We start from the raw sequence: 19,406 nt of genomic DNA, 5'->3' as shown, positions 1-19,406 counted from the left end.
AAATAAAAATAAAAAAGAAATTTCCGTTATAAAAATTCTGAATTTCCGAAAGACAAAATCTCTTTTGTGAATCTATCAAATAATTACCCGTGAATTTATTTATCTACAAAATCTCCTATTCTCCATACCTTTACCTTCAACCAACGTTACAGCCCATTAAAGACCTTTTGATCGTGTTTATAGTCGGTCATGTTTGGTAAAGATTTGGATGACCATGCAAATTTTTAATAGTTAGTGTTTTTATCGGATTTGAGCGAAAATTTAATGCCCTAAACACTTGAGCGTAAGAGTGACTTTCATGCGAGGTGTTTAAATTGGTTCAATTTTATTCAACACAATGAAAAATGTCCGTTTGGAAAATAAGAGTGTAAAAACAAATCATTTTATCCAAGGAAATAGTCCGAGATTTGAATATAGAATTTTTGCTCATTTTCGATTAAAACAATTCCTATCTTTACGTTAACTTATTCAACGATAAATTTTGTTTTCAGCTTTTCTTTGCTTGAGGACAAGGAAAGCTTAAGTTTGGGGGTGTTGTTATCATCGTAATTTATAGCATTTTTAGTATTTAATTACTAGTTATTTTGTACCATTTTAATAAATTTTAATAATGGTTTTTGTACATTTTCTTCATTTTATGTATCTAAGCCAATTTATGTGTTTTCTAGACACTTTCGTAAGGTTTTCGGCACAAATAACCAAGTTGGGGCTTAAGGCGGTAACTCGGGAGTAAAAGGGACTAGAAAAAAGGAGTTTTAGTGACACCCAGCGTGCACTTAGTCGCGGATAGGTGCTGTAAGATAAAGTCCAATTGTTCACACTAGGACAGATTTGACACATTTTCGTATTTTCAACTTATCTCCCTCATACGGACTCAGATTGAGGCGATTAAAAATGCGTTGGAAATCTAAGAGAAAGATGAACAAATGGTTAAGAATAATCATCTCCAAATTCGAAGTGCATCAGGCCCAGAAAATTATCAAAAGTTAAAGGATATGTTGAAGCCTAAGATTCCTTTCACACCTTTACACATTTCAACTCCTAAATTATTAAAATCTTCCACCATGCTCTCTTAAATGCTAAATTCAGATGATAAGGAGTGGGAGCCTATAAGAATGACTTGGTCTTTGGAATTATGTGTGCCATTTTACTATAAAAGGAGGCCTTGGGTGCCATATGAAGACACACCAAGCTTATGCTTAATTTCTCCCTTTATAATGTTACTTTGCTGATTTTTCTCCTTAAAAATCAGTTATTTGTGTTGTTGTTATTGTTGTTAAGGTGTTGTTTGTGCAAGACTTCATTCAATAAAAGTAAGTTTTAAGTTATCGAAGAAGTTCATTCGACAATCGTCATTACGATTTCTTCTAAACTTTAATCTCTTTTATTACTATGAACTCCATTATCTATCTTACTAAGGTGTGTTTTAATCTAATCATGGGCTAAAACCCCCTTAACTAAGCCTAAAAGCGGATCTTAATCTTAATTATGTGGTAATTACGTTCAACCTATTTAAGTTATCTTTATCCTTTTTAAGAACTAACTTATGATTCTTAATGCTTGTAGGAGATGGGCCGACTCTCTACTTGAGTATAATTAATCGTTTATATTGATCGTGATTAAATTGATTAATCGAAATTCATAAGTTGGACCTAATGACCATTTAGTGTGACTTATTGGTTTTCCAAGGTTTTTCATGAATCTTATTACAAATCTTAGATTTATTACTCGAGCCGGACCAAGGGAAAGTAATAAATCGAAGGTTTGGAAATAAGAAAACTTAATGCTTCTTTGGATTAATTACTTGAGCCGGACCAAGGGAAAATAATTAATCGAAAGTTTAGAACTAATTACTTGAGCGATTTTTCTTGAATCTTACGTAATCACTTTAGCCGGACCAACGTAAAGTAGGTTAAAAAGGTTTAGATTAAATCTTATTACAAATCTTAGATTTATTACTTGAGCCGACCAAGGGAAAGTAATAAATCGAAGGTTTGGAATTAAGAAAACTTAATGCTTCTCTTGATTAATTACTTTTTTAATCACGTGTAACATATCTTCCGCATTTGACTTACTTTTTTACAACCGAATGATTAATTGAGTACATTTTACGCAAGTTCAAGGGGCTACCTGAATATTTTATGCAAGTTCATGGGGCTATCGAGAAACTTTAAAAGTTCGGGGGGCCAATCAACTATTTTGGATAAGTTCAAGGGCAAATGATGTATTAAGCCCAAAAATAATATGCTAATTATTAATTAAAACTATTTTACTGCTTCATTTTTCAACATCAAACCACCTCATATATAGACATAAATGACACAAAAAAGATATACAAAAAATGATTTATTATCTATGGGAACAGTAAGAGTTTATGTAACTTGTTCAGTTCTACTGTCCTACAATAATTTCTACGTTCTTAAACTTGTGCAACACCACCGAATAACATAACATAGCTCTGCAACCCTTAATATGCCATGTGTAGATATCAAGCTTGAGATTCTCTTGCCAATGCGCTTCCGCACTATTGACAGTTTAGATCTTATTGCCCCATCACTTTCTTCCTGGCTCTCTTTGTTATCCAACATTATTACCAAAACAAGTACACCAGTCTGATCCTGATTCTGAGTTTCATAAAGACATAACATTTCCTACGAGCAGTAACCAACATAATCAATTTTAAAAAATATTCGTAGAAAACATATGAAATCATAGGTGAGAAAGTGAGAAAGGAAAAAAGTAAGTAAAATAGTAGGATCATTTAATCAAGAATTAAAAAGGACTCATTCTCAAACAAACATATGACACCAACAAAATATGTAAATGAGAGGAATTATAATATGACAAGCTTATAAGAAATAATTAATATGCAAAATTGAAGTACAAGTCCGATATATATGAAGCCATAATATGCTACTTTAAAAACCAAAAACCAATTAATGCAATATATCTGAGAAATGATGTCTAACTTATAGGTGAGCTCAATATACCAATTTAAAAATTATTGGTAACGCTTAAATTTAATAAGGCTAAAGCTAATGGTGACTGACCAACTGAAAATTACTTCATGACATAAATCCTAATATGCTACTTGAATTGATTATATAGTGAGAACTGTACCTCAGACTGACTTAAATAGATAAATCCTAATATGCTACTTTAATTGATTATATGGTGATAAATATAGCTCAGATTGACTAACATAAGTGATGCTGTGGAGGAGGGAGGGGGAAACCCGAGGTTTTACCTCTAACAATGGGGAATACTCCATTGAACAACATTACGAATGATACCTCCATTAAATTGATCATAACCTTAGCAAGCTCTTAGTGTGCTTCTGTAGTTCCCCAAGGTTGTAACCTAACGATTAAGACTAATTTAATATGATAACATTTGAGAAAATAGTTATATGAAAATGAAATAAAAAACTACAAGGCAAGATTAAGGTTTCATGTACCTTCAATTCCATTGAGCAGCAAGAACACAACATCGAATAACCAAAGATACCAACTGAAATGAGCAAATTCAATTTTGAGAAAGAAATATAAGATTTCTAGTAAGTGAAAGTTTGAGTTGAAATTAGAAGTATATTAAATTGGGACAAAATTATAGAAATGAAGATAATGAATGTAAAGAATAAGAGATTTAAAATCATAAAGCAGCTACAAGAAATGAAGACAATGAATGTAAAGAATAAGAGATCCAAAATCATAAAGCAGCTACAAGAGATGAAGATAATTAATGTAAAGAATAAGAGATCCAAAATCATAAAGCAGCTACAAGAGATGTAATAAGAAACCTGTTACCAAGTAGAAGTGACTTTAATTAGTAGAATTTCGAAATGTAATTAAAACCAAAACCTATCATATCTACTCACCTCCTCTTGTTATGTTTAACCCTTAAGTGTTTAGTAAGTGAGCCTTCCAAGCTAGCATTGCTTAAATTAGCTTGCAGCAACCGGTAAGATTATATATTAAGTATCACATGTTACATCATGAAATACTAGCAGTTAAAAATTGCTTCAGAGCATCACTACTAAAGCAACGGTAAACGTTGTTATCGTGTGACCAAGACGTCACGGGTTCGAGTCTTAGGAGCGGCCTCTTGCCAAATAAATTGGCAGGAGCAGGAGAAGTCTTGCCCTCCAGTACACCCTTATGGTGGGACCTCTTCCCGGACTCTCACTCAGCGGGGACGCGTAGTGCACCGGACCGCCCTTTATCACTACTAAAGCAATGGATGATAGAATATCCACTTTCCTCTGCTATGAACAAAAAAAGCCTCCATAATAGACGAAATACCATATCAATTTTAGGGGGCTACCATGAAACCAAAATGTTTGAATTACCACTCAAGAGTATCATTTATATCACAACTTCTTGCCTATAAAAGCAACCTCTCCATTTCTGTCTCATTTAACAAATTTATCTATTATGTTATCGTATTCCTAACTGGCTCCTATTCCATCAAATTTTGAACACAAGTATTGTGAGGACTTCAGAATAGTATGCTCATTTATATTTGTAGCTCTAACTTTCAATAACTTAGTAAAAATACCATTATAAAATTCATCTAGTTATTTGTCCATTCATATTTCTCTTGAAATTCTCATTTAGATTTCTGTGAGAATGGAGAAAGTTACAGACAGCATCAGGAATTTGAAGTCATTAGAACATCTTGCTTGGAAATTGAGCTTGCACCACATTGTCCGGACCAAAGTGGATTGGTGGGAGTGCAAACGGCTGAACCAAGTTCCATCAGAGACTGGTTGAAATCCCCTGGACAGCATGGATAAACTAGTTGAGCCGCTACTTTCCTGAAACACAACATTTCAGATGAACAAGTATTGGACTGTTTGGAGGAGCATACACACTTTTATTATCAAAACGGTTCTTCCATAGTAGCAAGGTATTCAGCATACAGTAAGAGAAGAAAAAACTCACCAATAGTTCTTGACAGTTGCAGATTCTTTTGGATTTGCAGAAATAGCCTTCAATCTGGCAAATTATGACATTAACATCAACTTTAGGGGGCTACCATGAAACCAAAATGTTTGAATTACCACTCAAGAGTATCATTTTCATCACAACTTCTTGCCTATAAAAACAACCTCTCCGTTTCTGCCTCATTTAACAAATTTATCAATTATGTTATCCTATTCCTAACTGGCTCCTATTCCATCAAATTTTGAACACAAGTATTGTGAGGACTTCAGAATAGTATGCTCATTTATATTTGTAGCTCTAACTTTCAATAACTTAGTAAAAATACCATTATAAAATTCATCTAGTTATTTGTCCATTCATCTGTCAACATATCTGCTCATTCAATCACTCATTTGGTTAACACTGTCTTTTTTTGTTAAATAAAGTAAAACATCTTCATCTTCTTCAACCTAGGACAACATCCTCTCCCGGACTAGTTTTCCTCCCACCTTTGGAACTCCTTCCGCCCGGAAGCAATTTAGGGGGCCTAGGAAAAGAACTTTCCACCAATTTCTGGCTGCTTGCCCCGCTGATTCCACCCCCAATAACCAGTATGTAATAGGGTCCTGAGAATTTAAATAAAGCCTAGGTTTGAATCTTCCATGTTTAGATGAAAAGGTTAAATTAAAGCTAGACCACAAAAGGAAGAAGGTTGGTTACTGACTTCATTTACATCAAATTGAAATCTCTATGTTTTTCATCAACTATTTAGATTGTGCACCTCTGCTTTTTTGGAGTATGGGATGAGTCGAGAGACCCATTGTCGGCTCTAACTTCGCTTTACAGCTCAGTCCATGGTGGACTAATTGCCAGACCTCCGATGGCCTTTCTTCTCAGAGTCAAAAACTTCAACTCTAGAAGCTTGATGTTGATGGATTTCTGAAACTTGGTAAGAATAAAATAGAGATAAATTGAGCGATGAGGTGGATCCGTAGAGAATAGAGAGATGGAAGTTGTATTTTTCAATGGTAACCGGCAGAAAAGGTATCCAATTAAATTAGTTAACAAGATTTAAGGGATGAGATTTCTTCTACTTTTCTATCAACGGAATAGTGAGCAAAGTACACATACTTTGTTTTAAACGAAAGTGAGGATAGCCTTCACCATCATCTCATATCACAAATTGTCATCTCTAATATTAAACATGAAATAATTTGTACTTGGAGAATACTTTTAACATCTTTCTCAGTTGAAGCAATCAAAGGCATCTTTACACTTGTGTGAAGCAAAAGACCTGCAATTACACTTTGATGCCTTTTGTAGGAATGGATCATCTTACAATATTAAAATTCTTATGTCTAATTCCCCCTTAGGCTGCAATATAAAGTGAAACGTCCTCTATGCATTCTTGAATATCTGGCTGATGAGTTGATGTATCTTTAAAATCATTGTCAATAAAGTTTCGTGCAGGAAATCTTGTTGTACTTGGCCTGCCTCGAATATGACAAACCTTGTTCGAGGGTGTGACTATGAATATACGAGAATTATATCTAAGTGGAAACTGCCATGAAAGAGGTTCCCTCCTCCATATAATCTCTCACAATCCTTGAGATCTTGGAGATGATCAGTTGCAATAAGCTTGTTAGTCTACCAAGCAGGCAGCATCAGCAAGGTCAATTCTCTTGAAATTCTCATTTAGATTTCTGTGAGAATGGAGAAAGTTAGAGACAGCATCAGGAATTTGAAGTCATTAGAACATCTTGCTTGGAAATTGAGCTTGCACCACATTGTCCGGACCAAAGTGGATTGGTGGGAGTGCAAACGGGTGAACCAAGTTCCATCAGAGACTGGTTGAAATCCCCTGGACAGCATGGATAAACTAGTTGAGCCGCTAGTTTCCTGAAACACAACATTTCAGATGAACAAGTATTGGACTGTTTGGAGGAGCATACACACTTTTATTATCAAAATGGTTCTTCCATAGTAGCAAGGTATTCAGCATAATACAGTAAGAGAAGAAAAAACTCACCAATAGTTTTTGACAGTTGCAGATTCTTTTGGATTTGCAGAAATAGCCTTCAATCTGGCAAGTTATGACATTAACATCAACAACAGGTGTCACCTGACATATAACAACAACAACAACAAAACCTTAGTCCTGAAATGATTCGGGGTCGGCTAACATGAACATTGATACGAAACCGTAAAATCAAGTCGTGTAAGCGACATAAATTCTCTCTCTCCACTCTGTCCTATCCACATACCATAATTCCCTTACACAAATCATAATGACATATAAAAAAAGGGCGGCCCGGTCGCATTACGCGTCCCCGCTGAGCGAGGGTCCGGGGAGGGGTCCCACCACAAGGGTGTATTGGGGGCAAGCCTTCCCTTGCCAATTTAATTGGCAAGAGGCCGCTCCTAAGACTCGAACCATAATGACATATATAAATAGAAAAACAAAACAATGTAATGTATATATGTGGACATTTTTAGGTTCAAATATATCGCTATCCAAAAATGTTGTAACTGTAAGATATGCTAACATGTGGATTTTCTTATACAATAAGGTAAATAATTTATCAGTGCCTACATTTTTCCTAACACACAATGTTTAGTATTTTTATAATACACTATTTAGTTTTTAACTTTTATTGTATTCAATAGTTTAGTCCCAAAATATTTGAATTATTAAACAGTTTATTGTTGAGCATAATAAAAGTTAAAGACTAAACACTGTATTATTAAAATACGAGGACAAAGGACTAAACAGTGTGTCAGTTAAGAATATAGGCACTAATATATTATTTACGCATAGAATTAAGAACCAGACTATTTACTCAAGGTCACGACCTAAACTTTATGCCATATTTATCATTCTTATTTTTCATACATATAAATTGTAACTATCAGATCTTGACAAGACAGCACGAGTGTCAAAAACCTAACTGGGTTATATCAGGAACGTGTGTTTCTAATACATTTAGATCTGTTTCAAAGCCGTAAAACCTAAAGAATGTGACCAATTGGGCCAAAACGGACACTTCTGAAAGCTATTGCATCTAACCAATTTCACTTCTGAAAGCTCAATTAATCAAAAAAGAGAAAGGGAAAAGGAAAAGCGTTTAATCAAATACCTTTTGCCAGCTTTTAACAACCTTTCATAACACAAAATAGTAATCCCTATGTAGCTCCTCACATCCTTCTTTCAGTGATGGAGGGAAGGGGAGGTGCACGGCGAATTCGTTGCACCTCCTGCAACTCTAATCCATTCTGCTCGAGAAGAGGGTCTGGAGATACTGCAATTACAGACCCAGATTTTGGATCCTTCCTACTACTCCTGCGTACTGCAGGCATATAATATATATGTTTAGATTAGTATACCAATTTAAGCAAACAATAATTAGTATTAAATAAGAATGAAAGATGAGAGAAGCACAAACCTAGAAATGGAGTTTTATTGTGATTCGATTGAAAATGGTCATCCCATTTAATGAATTGGGCATTAATTTGAATATATGGGATATGAGCAACAATAGGCCAATCGTCAGCGTTTTCGTTTCCACATCTTGCTTCCAGCTGGGGGCAGCCACTGATTTCTAATTCCTGCAAATTGGTACACTGCTGCAGGGCCTGAGGCACACACAACAACTTGGGGCAACAGTTGATGTGTAATTTCTGGAAAGAACTGAGATTCTTCAGCAACTCCTCTGGGAAAGAGTCAACATCTTGAACTGTTGCTGAAGTTTTCCATCTAATCGGAGATTTAAGAACTTCCCCGGGTTGATCAGGATGGGGTACAGCTTGCAACATCTCTCTAATTATAGCTGATGTCCTTTTAACACTCTGCCGTGACAGTTTTTTGAATACCCCAGTTTCTGGAAATGGTCCCCCGCTGGCATGCTCGAATGATGGTTTTTCTTGGGCGATTGGAAATTCTGGCTTGAAATTGGGACAATCCTTGATCTCCGCACAAGAAAGAGACGGAAAATGTTCGACACCAATTACTGTTGTATCATTCTCTGCCTTTAACCATCCCTTGAGGTTAGGACAACCAGAGAGATGGAGTTTTTTAAGAGATTTGAACAAAGCAACATTGCTGCCTGCATTATCCTCCTTGTAATCAATCAACACCAAGCTGGGTAAGTTTCCAATGCTCAAACATTGGAGGGTTTCAATGTGATCTAATGCTGGGAGACGCTTGCATCTTTCACAATTTTTTATGGAGATATGGACTAAGTTTTTGAGCAAAGAAAATCCAACCGGAAAGTTTGCACCTTTGTAATCCCTCACCTTGAGCCTTTTCAGATTTGGAATCGACTGTAGGACAAGATCGAAACCATTGTCATCGTCAATAGCATCACCCTCATCATCTTCATCATGATTCCAACTCAGAGCCAGCGATTGAAGATGCTGCTTCTCGTTCAGCTTAGCTTTCTCACATTCTGACTTGCCCCTTTTCAAATACTTGAGATTTCTTATTTCTATTTCTCTCAAGTTTTGTAGACCACCCAGTTCTTCCAATCCCCCAATATGCGGAAACAAAGAACTATATTCAGCTACAACAAACCAACTCAAGGTACGCAGCTGACTCAATTCTCCAATACCACGAGGCATGTACTTCAAATTCCAGCATCTATGGCAATAGAGATGCCGAAGATTAACCAGCTTACGAATCTTTTTCGGTAGTTCCATTAGCATCCCACAGCCGGAGACGTTGAGTACTTGCAAATAGTGTAGCTTGGTGATGGAATTTGGAAGGGTCTTGATTTCATCATTTTCTGAAATGTCAAGATACCTCAAACATTTCAGATTCTCGATGGAAGATGGCACCTTCGTAATTCCTGAACTATGCAGATCACATACATACAAATGCTTGAACTTGGCAAACATGTCTTGAGAGAAGGAGTCTCTGAATTTCCCTTCATTGCTTCTCAAAATTTCTTGCCTAAGCAAAAGAAATGTACGCAGACGGTGTGCATCGAAGGAGCATTTCTCAGTCGATTTCGAATTGAAATGGCTGAGAAATGATACATGTCGGGTTTTAATATCATCAAAATGTTCGATCTTGGAAGATCTAAACATTCTATGACCCAAGCCAGCCACTGAAACTGCAAGATCATGCATTGAATTCTCCAAGTTGCAACTTATTATGTTTCCTAATTCATCCCTTTCACCCTCTTTCAGAAACGATCTCCTCACCAAATAATAAAAATACTCCAACCCAATTTCCTCCACACTCTCTTCTACACCCTTTGGCCTAATGATATACTGTTGAGCAATCCAATGATGGATCAGTTTTTGTACATTAATGTTTTCACTTTTGGGGAATAATCCGCAATACAAAAAGCATTTCTGCAACTGTGGAGGGAGGTAACTGTAACTCAATGGAAGGGTAGGTGAGATTTTCATATCTCCAGTTTCCAATTGAAAAATGGGATCATCTAGTTTCCTAAGTACTTCCTGCATGAAGGGAACTAACTCAGTTTCTGAAGTTCTATATCTTAATACCTTTCCTATGAGCTTTATTTCTAGAGGTTTATTGCCACACATCCTTAAAATCTTGTCTTTAATTTGTTCAACCATAAGTGGTTCGACCCCCTCTGGCACATCTAGATCCCACAGAGACAAAGACTCGTTAAGACTTAAACCTCCTAGCTCATAACTTTTCAAGGTTCCAATCTTATCGGCTATGGATTGCTTACGCGTAACTACTATTATCCGACTTCCATCTCCACCTAACTTTAAACATTCCATTAGCTCATTCCATTTTTCATCATCTATATTCATGAAGTCATCCAAAACCAGCAAGAATTTCTTTTCGAAAATCAGTTTTTCTAGGAGATCTTTCAGTGTTTCCATTGAAAGATCTTCTGTTCTACTTCCCACTATGCATTCTATCATTTTCTCAACTATGATTTGCACATTAAATTCTTCCCCAACATAGACCCATACCCTTGTATCAAACTCATCTACAACTAAAGTGTGATCGAATATGGTTCGAGCTAGTTTAGATTTCCCCAATCCCCCTGGGCCATAAATTGAGAGAACTGGAACATAATCTGAATTGTTGGAACTAGCCACTAAAATTTCTATTAACGATTTCTTATCAGTCTCCCTCCCATCGGCAGTTTCAGTTGCAGAATTAGTTTCCGGTGGACTATTATTGACTACTCTTTTCATACTTCTCAGCAAATAATACTCTAATTCTCTCCAACCATTACGGTTCCTAATTCTATCTAGTATCCAACCTAGGACTCTAATTGAGTGATGCTTTTTGAGACGCAAAGCCAATCTACTCCGAGGAGAAAATATATTGTTGCGTACCTCTTTTGCGTTGAACAAACGATCCAAGGTAACATATCCCAATTCCAGCTGCCTCGCTAACTCGGAAAGTGTCGCCGCCGCCTCCGCCATCGCCATCTTCGGCTCGGAAAGGATCAGTTTCTGAATCTCTAAATCTCCAACAACGGCCCTCAACGAGGAAAATTGATCCTCAAGCTTATCAATGCCCTCCATACAATGAATTGATAATAAGGATATTGACTTATCAAGAAAATTATCAATCTTAATAATGAGTGAGGATTCTGATTCGGCCATTTCTTAATTCCAACAGAGAAAAACCGACAGAATTTTTCACGAATCAAACAAAAGGTTGCAGCCACAACTGCCATATATATACACTCACCTGCCTATAAATTGGACCAAATTCACTCTAAATTTCAATTAACTTGAGTAATTACCTTTTGGCTAATTAATTTATTAGTCCCTATATTTTGATAAAATACACTGTTTAATCTCTGTGTTTTCAAAAACATATAATAAAGTTCCTAACCTTTTTCTCGATAAACTGTTTAGTCCCTAACGTTTTTCTCGATGAATTGTTTAGTCCGTGTCATTAGACTCTCATGAAGATTTTGTTAGTCAATTTGGATTTGCATTCTTTTTTTTTCTTTTTCTTTAAACTCTAATGCATCTGAAATCAACTTTGAGTGTTCTTCTTCTTGATTTTCTTCTTAATTGTTCAAATTCATAAACATTGGGTCTCTTCTTTTTCTTGTTCTCCATACAAATAGCTACTTCTTCTAAATTGAATTTCCTCTTCTAAAGTTTGAAGGTAAATAGTAAAGGGTAATTTAGTCATTTCTGAAGTCATAAATGGTAAAAAATCTAACAAACAGACAGAATGACTAAACAGTTCACTGAAAAAAAGGTTAGAGACCTTACCATGTGTTTTTGAAAATACAATAACTAAACAGTGTGTTTTATTAAAATATAGGGACTAATAAATTAATTACCCCTACCTTTTTAATATATTTATTTAGGGTCATTTCCACAAAAACTCATAGATTTTTTTTTCCAATGTCTGTTTTTCTTTATGCAAATGAGAATTGAAGTTTTTTTTCTTCCGACCCGGAGATGGCTCATGTTTTTTCACGTTACTAAATACAATGATTTTAAAAAAAAATGACCCTTCACAATCTTAATAATAAAAAATTCCAAAATTAATAATATTCTAAGCGATTTTGATTCTTCAATTTTTTTAGAAAAAATTATAAAAATGGGTCAAATAAAATGCTCATTTACATATTTAATCCATTTACTCAACCTACTACATATCTAGACTGTTTTTCTGTGACTTTTCCATAATACCCCTAACATTTCCACTTCCCCCTTACGCGAACGGTCTCTCCCCCCTTCTCCTTGGTTACGCGAAACGGTTGATAGCTCCTCTATTAATGATTACAAGACTTTTGATCTTCCTATCTTCCTTTAAATTGCATGAAATCTGCACCATTTCTATAAATCACCATGTATTTCTCTTATTTCTCTCTTCATCCCTTGATTCTTCATCTTCCTAATCCTACAAAACGAAGCCATGGTTCTTCATCTTCCATTTGCTGCTCGTTTCTTGGTTTCTTTCTTCTTGTGACTATTGAAGAAATGGTGATTCTACTTTATTTTCATCGTTTTTCCTTGTTTATCATATTGTTTTCAATGAAATATGTAAGTATATACTGTTTTCTCTGCGTTTTTTCCCATAAATTCATTTAGCATATGCCGTTTTCGCGAAGTCTGTGGGGAGAAATTTATCGATTTAACTTCGCGAAACGATGATTACGCGAATTTTGCGAGGTAATTAGATAAATTTCTCCCGCAGACTCCGTGTAATCATTGTTTCACGAAATCAGAGCATCATATTTCTCGACGCAGACGTCGCGAAATCATCGTTTCACTAAGTAAAATCACCATGTTCCTTACACATTTATTTTCGCATACTAAGTGAATCATCATTTTGCGAAGCCAAATCTTCCTTTTTTCTGTCTAACACGATTAATTTTTTCTGAAGGTGATTGAATGCATAATATTCATTCCTGGAAGCCGGCGTGCTGGGGTGCTATGAGAGAAATCCATTCCAAAAGGCCTGGACTTCCAACCATCGGTGGTGAATAGGAGCTTACACCGTGGGACACGTCCATCCCTCAGTGGTGAATAATAGCCTATGTATCGTGAGACATCCATCCATCGGTGGTGAATAAGAGTCTATGTATATGAAGTGATTTGTTAGGAGTTTATTGTGGCAATCTTGTTCTGTACCGTGAGACACATCCATCCATCGGTAGTGAATATGAGCTATGTATTATGAAGTGATCTGTTAGGAGTTTATTGTGGAAATCTTGTTGTAAATTTTGATAATGTTATGATTTTAATGTTAGAATCCGTTGTTGTTTGCCATTTTTTGTTATATACCACTTAGCGAATTTTGTTAAAAACACATCCAAGCTTCGCATATGCTAATTAAAATCATCAAGTAAACCAAACATTGGCTTCACAGGCTTCGCATATTCTGGAATCTGCGAAGTCAGACGGGAGTTTCGTAGCCGCGCCGTAAATATTGAGGGTATTATGGGAAAGTCACACGAAAACAGTCTAGATATGTAGTAGGTTGAGTAAATCGGTTAAATATGTAAATGAGCCTCCCATTTTACCCAATTTTGTAATTTTCCTATTTTTTAATTATGAGGTATTTTGTTGGTTGATAAGAGGAGTGAAAGTTGATAGGGGCGTTTCGTCCCTATCTTTTAGCGTGATTTACGGTTTAATTTAGGACTAAATAAATAAGTTTAATTACAAAAATAAGGAGTTTTTAATAAAATAACGAAATAAAAATAAAATCCGTACTTTCGGTTAATTGTCTTTATTTTTGAGTGAATTTAGAAAATAAAATATCAAGCTAACTCGGCTCTCGAGAATTGTATTTCAGGTACGAGCAAGGAGCAAAAATCCACCGACACACGCAGGGCGTATCACCCTCCACGCGGGGCGTGGAACACTAGAGTCAGAAATAATTGCTCAATCCACAAGCACCACGTGGACTTACCCACTGCCACGCGAGACGTATCAACCTACACGCGGGGCGTATAAGCAATAATGATCCCAATCATAGATGTCAGACTGCAGGATCTTCTAAGTCAACTGTCAATATGCGGGGCGTACAACCTTACACGCGGGGCGTGTATGGGGAGTTCTTCAATCCAAAGATCCAGGGACTCACTTACGCGGAGCGTTCCCCATGCTACGCGTGGCGTAAAAGGACATAATCATGCCATTAAATCTCAGAAGCTCAACCACGCGGGGCGTACCCCAGTCTACGCGGGGCGTGTCATGGGAAAACTGCAGAAATAATGTATCTCCATGCTTGTATCTTGTGAATTTACAATTCTATCCCTAGTTTGATGTGTATAAATAGGAGTGATTAGCACTCATTTTGGATTCAGATTTTACATAGAAAAAACTCTATCATCTTGAGAGCTTGTTCGGGTATTCCGTAACTACGTGAAGGTTCCGTTCCCTCCTCGTCCACAAGCTCGAGAGTTCCACCTCCAAGTCCTAAGAGACGGCTTTGAGTCCGGTTAGCTAGTTCCGAGGGCCGATTCTTCCCTTTTCACTTTCTAATTAGCTTGTACTCTTCCTATGTACTAGGCTTGGTTGTATCCCGTATTTACGCTTCTCATATTTATAATTTATGATATACAATTTCTGTTTTCCCTATGTTTGTTGATGTTTGTTACTTGTTTTGATAATCGTAATTGATTATTGTGTAGGGGAGCTCGATTTTTGACGCCATTCGGGCTGTCTTTAGGGATTCACATAGGTGTTGCCTTACCGGAAGTGACGCACCAGAAACCGTAGGAATTGACAAGCCACGGAACTTACGGGCCCTAGTTTCTGATCCCCAGCATTAGACATGCCTTGATTAGGAACCACATAGTCTAAGCACTTCACGGGTCGGTCGAACTACACGTAGTCGTCATTGCAAGAGTAAACCATCAACCGTATATATTCGGAGTCATTGTTTATCATACTTATAACTTATCGCCATCCATATCACTTCATAGAGTTTTCGTTATATAAATCTGTCTCACCCGTAGTTAGGAGTAGTTTGTAGTTGGTTCCCACATCAACCCAAAGTATTCACCGCTTAAATAACGTATAAAACCGAGTCGTTTAATGCTTGTAGTTATAAATCCCGTGGATTCGATACCCGGTCTTAACCGGATTATTACTTGATACGACGGGGTACACTTGCCCTTAAGTAATAGCGTCTAGTAGAGATAGAGCATTTAGGAAGATCACATCCATAGTCGTAACGCACTTATCATAATATACATTTCATAAGCTCTACCTAGGCGCCACGCTCATCAAGTTTTTGGCGCCGTTGCCGGGGATTTATAATTTCTTACAATATTAGACAAAAACGTTTTATTGTTAGTTTAAGCATTCTTTTGTATAAATTGTTTATATATACGTTTACTAACAAATATTCTTTCTTGTTCATATTTTCATTATTTACTTCTTTATTTTATGTGCACCCGATCTCGGTGTGATACTCTCGTTCCTATTGATCTCGAAATTGAACGTACTCTATATTGGATTCGGAGAGAGAAAATGGCAAACCTCAATAATGAAGCTAACCAACCCGAGGCCAACCAAAGGCCGCCTATTCAACCCGTGAACAACAACCGCAATGGAGGAGGCAATGACACGCGATCGATGATGGAGATTCTTGCTCCGCATCGCCCTCAAAATCGCAACGGAATCGTTGCCCCCACCATTCTGGCAAACACATACGAAATAAAGACTAGCATGATCCAACTGATCCAACAGCTTGGTCAATTCGGAGGGGAACCCCATGAAAAGCCTAACGAACATCTCGATAAATTTCTTATGTGTGCCAAAACTTCTCGGGAGAACGGTGTTTCGGTTGAGGCTGTATGACTAAAGTTGTTTCCTTTCTCTTTGACAGGACTAGCGTTGGAGTGGTTGCGCTCGTTGGAGGCGGGGTCGATTACATCATGGGAGGAGCTTGAGAAGGAGTTCCTTTCCTACTACTTCCCGCCGTCTAAAACGGTTAAGTTGAGGAACGATATCACTTCCTTTCGGCAACTCGAGCAAGAAGCCCTTTATGCGGCTTGGGCGAGATTCCGAAAATTGCTTCGAAGCTTTCCGCACCACGATATCCCCAAGCACGGTCTTGTAAGTACTTTCTATCATGGATTAACACCTACTAATCGTGCTACCGTGGATTCCGCAGCAGGTGGGGACCTGTTTAGAAAATCGGCCAGCGAAGCATACAAGCTCATCCACGAGCTTGCAAGGAAAAGCATACAGTGGCAAGAAGATCGGCTTGCCGGACCCTCGCGACAGCAAATGTTCGCCGTGGAGAAAGAGGCTCCAAAAAGTTCCATGGCGGAAATGAATAAGAAACTGGACGCTCTAATAGCACAATTGAGCCTCAACAAAGATGCACAGGTCCTGATGTGCAATCATTATGGTGGAGATCATGACGGACTTAATTGCCATGCCGGTGGACCTTTCGCCAGTGACACCGAAAATGTAAGTTACGTAGGAGGCAATCAAAGGTACAACCCTAACCCGAACTCCTATTCACACCACCACAATAATCATGACAGCGGGTGGAGACCTTGATACCAACACCCTAACTTGTCGTATGGCAATAATAATAATGTATTGAGGCCCTCACCCGACTTTCATCAAGAATATCGGGAAAATGGACTAGGGAAATCACAAACCATGCCCGAGGGTCGGAACACTCAGCCTCCCGACAACGTGCATGGGCAATCGGTAACTTCCTTGTTAAAGGATATCCTAACCCGTCTTGCCGATAGTGAGGTGTTTTGTAGGGACCTAAGCCGCCAGGTAGCCCATCTGAATCGTCAGCAACAGAAGAGGCAGTTAGGAACTCTCCCGGCAAACACCGAGCAAAACCCGCGGGGCAAAAATAGAGAGTCAGGACAAGCAGTAACTCTCCCTAACGGTAGTAGTTCGGACCCATCGAGTTCTAACTCGAATAGCCTGAAGTAAGCCGCCGCATGAGAAAGTCGAGCTACTCCGAGTCTAAACGTAGCACCGGTTTGAATTTCTCGAACCCCTTGTTTATATGTATCATAACCGTTTTTCACCTTATTTTTATTTTTATTTTTATTTTTCTCTTTTTATTCGTATGCATTGTCTTTCCATTTCTATTTTTATTTGTCTTCTCTTCCGTCTCATCTCGTTTCTTTTAAATAAAAATCAAAAGAAAAACAAATCCCATTAACATCCAAAACCCTACGCGGGGCGCCATACCTTTCACGCCCCACGCATCTGCGTGTCTGTCCCCATTTTCGCAATCAAAGACACGATACGCGGGGCGTCTTCCCTACCATTCCCCACGTACATTCGACCGTTGGGTCTTCCTCCTAATAAACACCACGTGTACGGACACGCGGGGCGCCCCCTAGGGCACGCCCCGCGTATCCTAGAGGAGTTGCGAATTGCAACTTCCCATGGCAGCTTTTCCTCTTCCACCTCTCCCATCATTCCTTTCTCTTCCCCAAAAGTCTTTCCCACTTCTCCACTCCACCTCTTCTACCTTCCAATCACATCCCATCTTTTCAAATTCAAAACTTCTTCAACTTCCCTCCATCATCAATTTTGATTTAACCACCCTCTTAATTATTCCTTAAAAACCATAAAAACATTAAATATTAATTAAAAACCATAAAAAAATCTGAATATTCTTGGAAAAAACCAAAAAAATATTTCCACTCGGGGCGTACCCCCATATACGCCCCGCGTTCTCGCCTTTCTTCCACCTATTTTTGGCCAGGAGCCACGATACAGGGGCGTACAACCTTACACACGGGGCGTGTATGGGGAGTTCTTCAATCCAAAGATCCAGGGACTCACTTACGCGGAGCGTTCCCCATGCTACGTTTGGCGTAAAGGACATAATCATGCCATTAAATCTCAGAAGCTCAACCACGCGGGGTGTACCCCAGTCTACGCGGGGCGTGGTTGAGACAACAAGATCTGAATTTGGTCCACATGCAGGAGATTTTTGACGGAATGGGCCAATACGCGAGGCGTCCTCGACCATACGCGGGGCGTGTCATGGGAAAACTGCAGAAATAATGTATCTCCATGCTTGTATCTTGTGAATTTACAATTCTATCCCTAGCTTGATGTGTATAAATAGGAGTGATTAGCACTCATTTTGGATTCAGATTTTACATAGCAAAAACTCTATCACCTTGAGAGCTTGTTCGGGTATTCCGTTACTACGTGAAGGTTCCATTCCATCCTCGTCCACCAAGCTCGAGAGTTCCACCTCCAAGTCCTAAGAGACGGCATTGAGTCCGATTAGCTAGTTCCGAGGGCCGATTCTTCCCTTTTCACTTGCTAATTAGCTTGTACTCTTCCTATGTACTAGGCTTGGTTGTATCCCGTATTTACGCTTCTCATATTTATAATTTATGATATAGAATTTCTGTTTTCCCTATGTTTGTTGATGTTTGTTACTTGTTTTGATAATCTTAATTGATTATTGTGTAGGGGAGCTCGATTTTCGACGCCATTCAGGCTGTCTTTAGCGATTCACATATGTGTTGCCTTACCGGAAGTGACGCACCGGAAACCGTAGGAATTGACAAGCCACGGAACTTACGGGCCATAGTTTCTGATCCCCAGCATTAGACACGCCTTGATTAGGAACCACGTAGTCTAAGCACTTCACGGGTCGGTCGAACTACACGTAATCGTCATTGCAAGAGTAAACCATCAACCGTATATATTCGGAGTCATTGTTTATCATACTTATAACTTATCGCCATCCATATCACTTCATAGAGTTTTCGTTATATAAATCTATCTCACCCGTAGTTAGGAGTAGTTTGTAGTTGGTTCCCACATCAACCCAAAGTATTCACCGCTTAAATAACGTATAAAACCGAGTCGTTTAATACTTGTAGTTATAAATCCCGTGGATTCGATACCCGGTCTTAACCGGATTATTACTTGATACGACGGGGTACACTTGCCCCTAAGTAGTAGCGTCTAGTAGAGATAGAGCATTTAGGAAGATCACATCCATAGTCGTAACGCACTTATCATAATATACATTTCATAAGCTCTACC

The 19,406-nt window shown here is 38.0% G+C and overlaps 1 protein-coding gene across 3 annotated transcripts; it reads right to left on the bottom strand.

Annotated features, from left to right (window-relative positions):
* Positions 1 to 6,099: 6,099 nt before the first annotated feature.
* Positions 6,100 to 11,578, bottom strand: LOC136230137 (putative disease resistance protein RGA3). 3 transcript variants are annotated; one of them, XM_066019079.1, is made up of 5 exons: positions 11,253 to 11,578; positions 8,369 to 10,388; positions 8,063 to 8,272; positions 6,955 to 7,047; positions 6,100 to 6,824 (listed from the first exon to the last, which is right to left on the bottom strand). In XM_066019079.1, the coding sequence occupies exons 1-3, from the start codon at positions 11,523 to 11,525 to the stop codon at positions 8,121 to 8,123; spliced, it is 2,445 nt and encodes an 814-aa protein (XP_065875151.1). In that variant the 5' UTR covers positions 11,526 to 11,578; the 3' UTR covers positions 6,100 to 6,824; positions 6,955 to 7,047; positions 8,063 to 8,120. The 3 variants fall into 3 exon arrangements, with proteins under 3 accessions (XP_065875151.1, XP_065875150.1, XP_065875149.1); XM_066019078.1 differs by having other exon boundaries at positions 6,100 to 6,859; positions 8,369 to 11,578; XM_066019077.1 differs by having other exon boundaries at positions 8,369 to 11,578.
* Positions 11,579 to 19,406: the final 7,828 nt, after the last annotated feature.

This window comes from Euphorbia lathyris, chromosome 5, assembly GCF_963576675.1.
Source record: "Euphorbia lathyris chromosome 5, ddEupLath1.1, whole genome shotgun sequence".
Lineage (NCBI taxonomy): Eukaryota > Viridiplantae > Streptophyta > Magnoliopsida > Malpighiales > Euphorbiaceae > Euphorbia > Euphorbia lathyris.
Note: the sequence above shows the minus strand (reverse complement) of the source record. Positions and strands in the feature narration are given on the sequence as shown.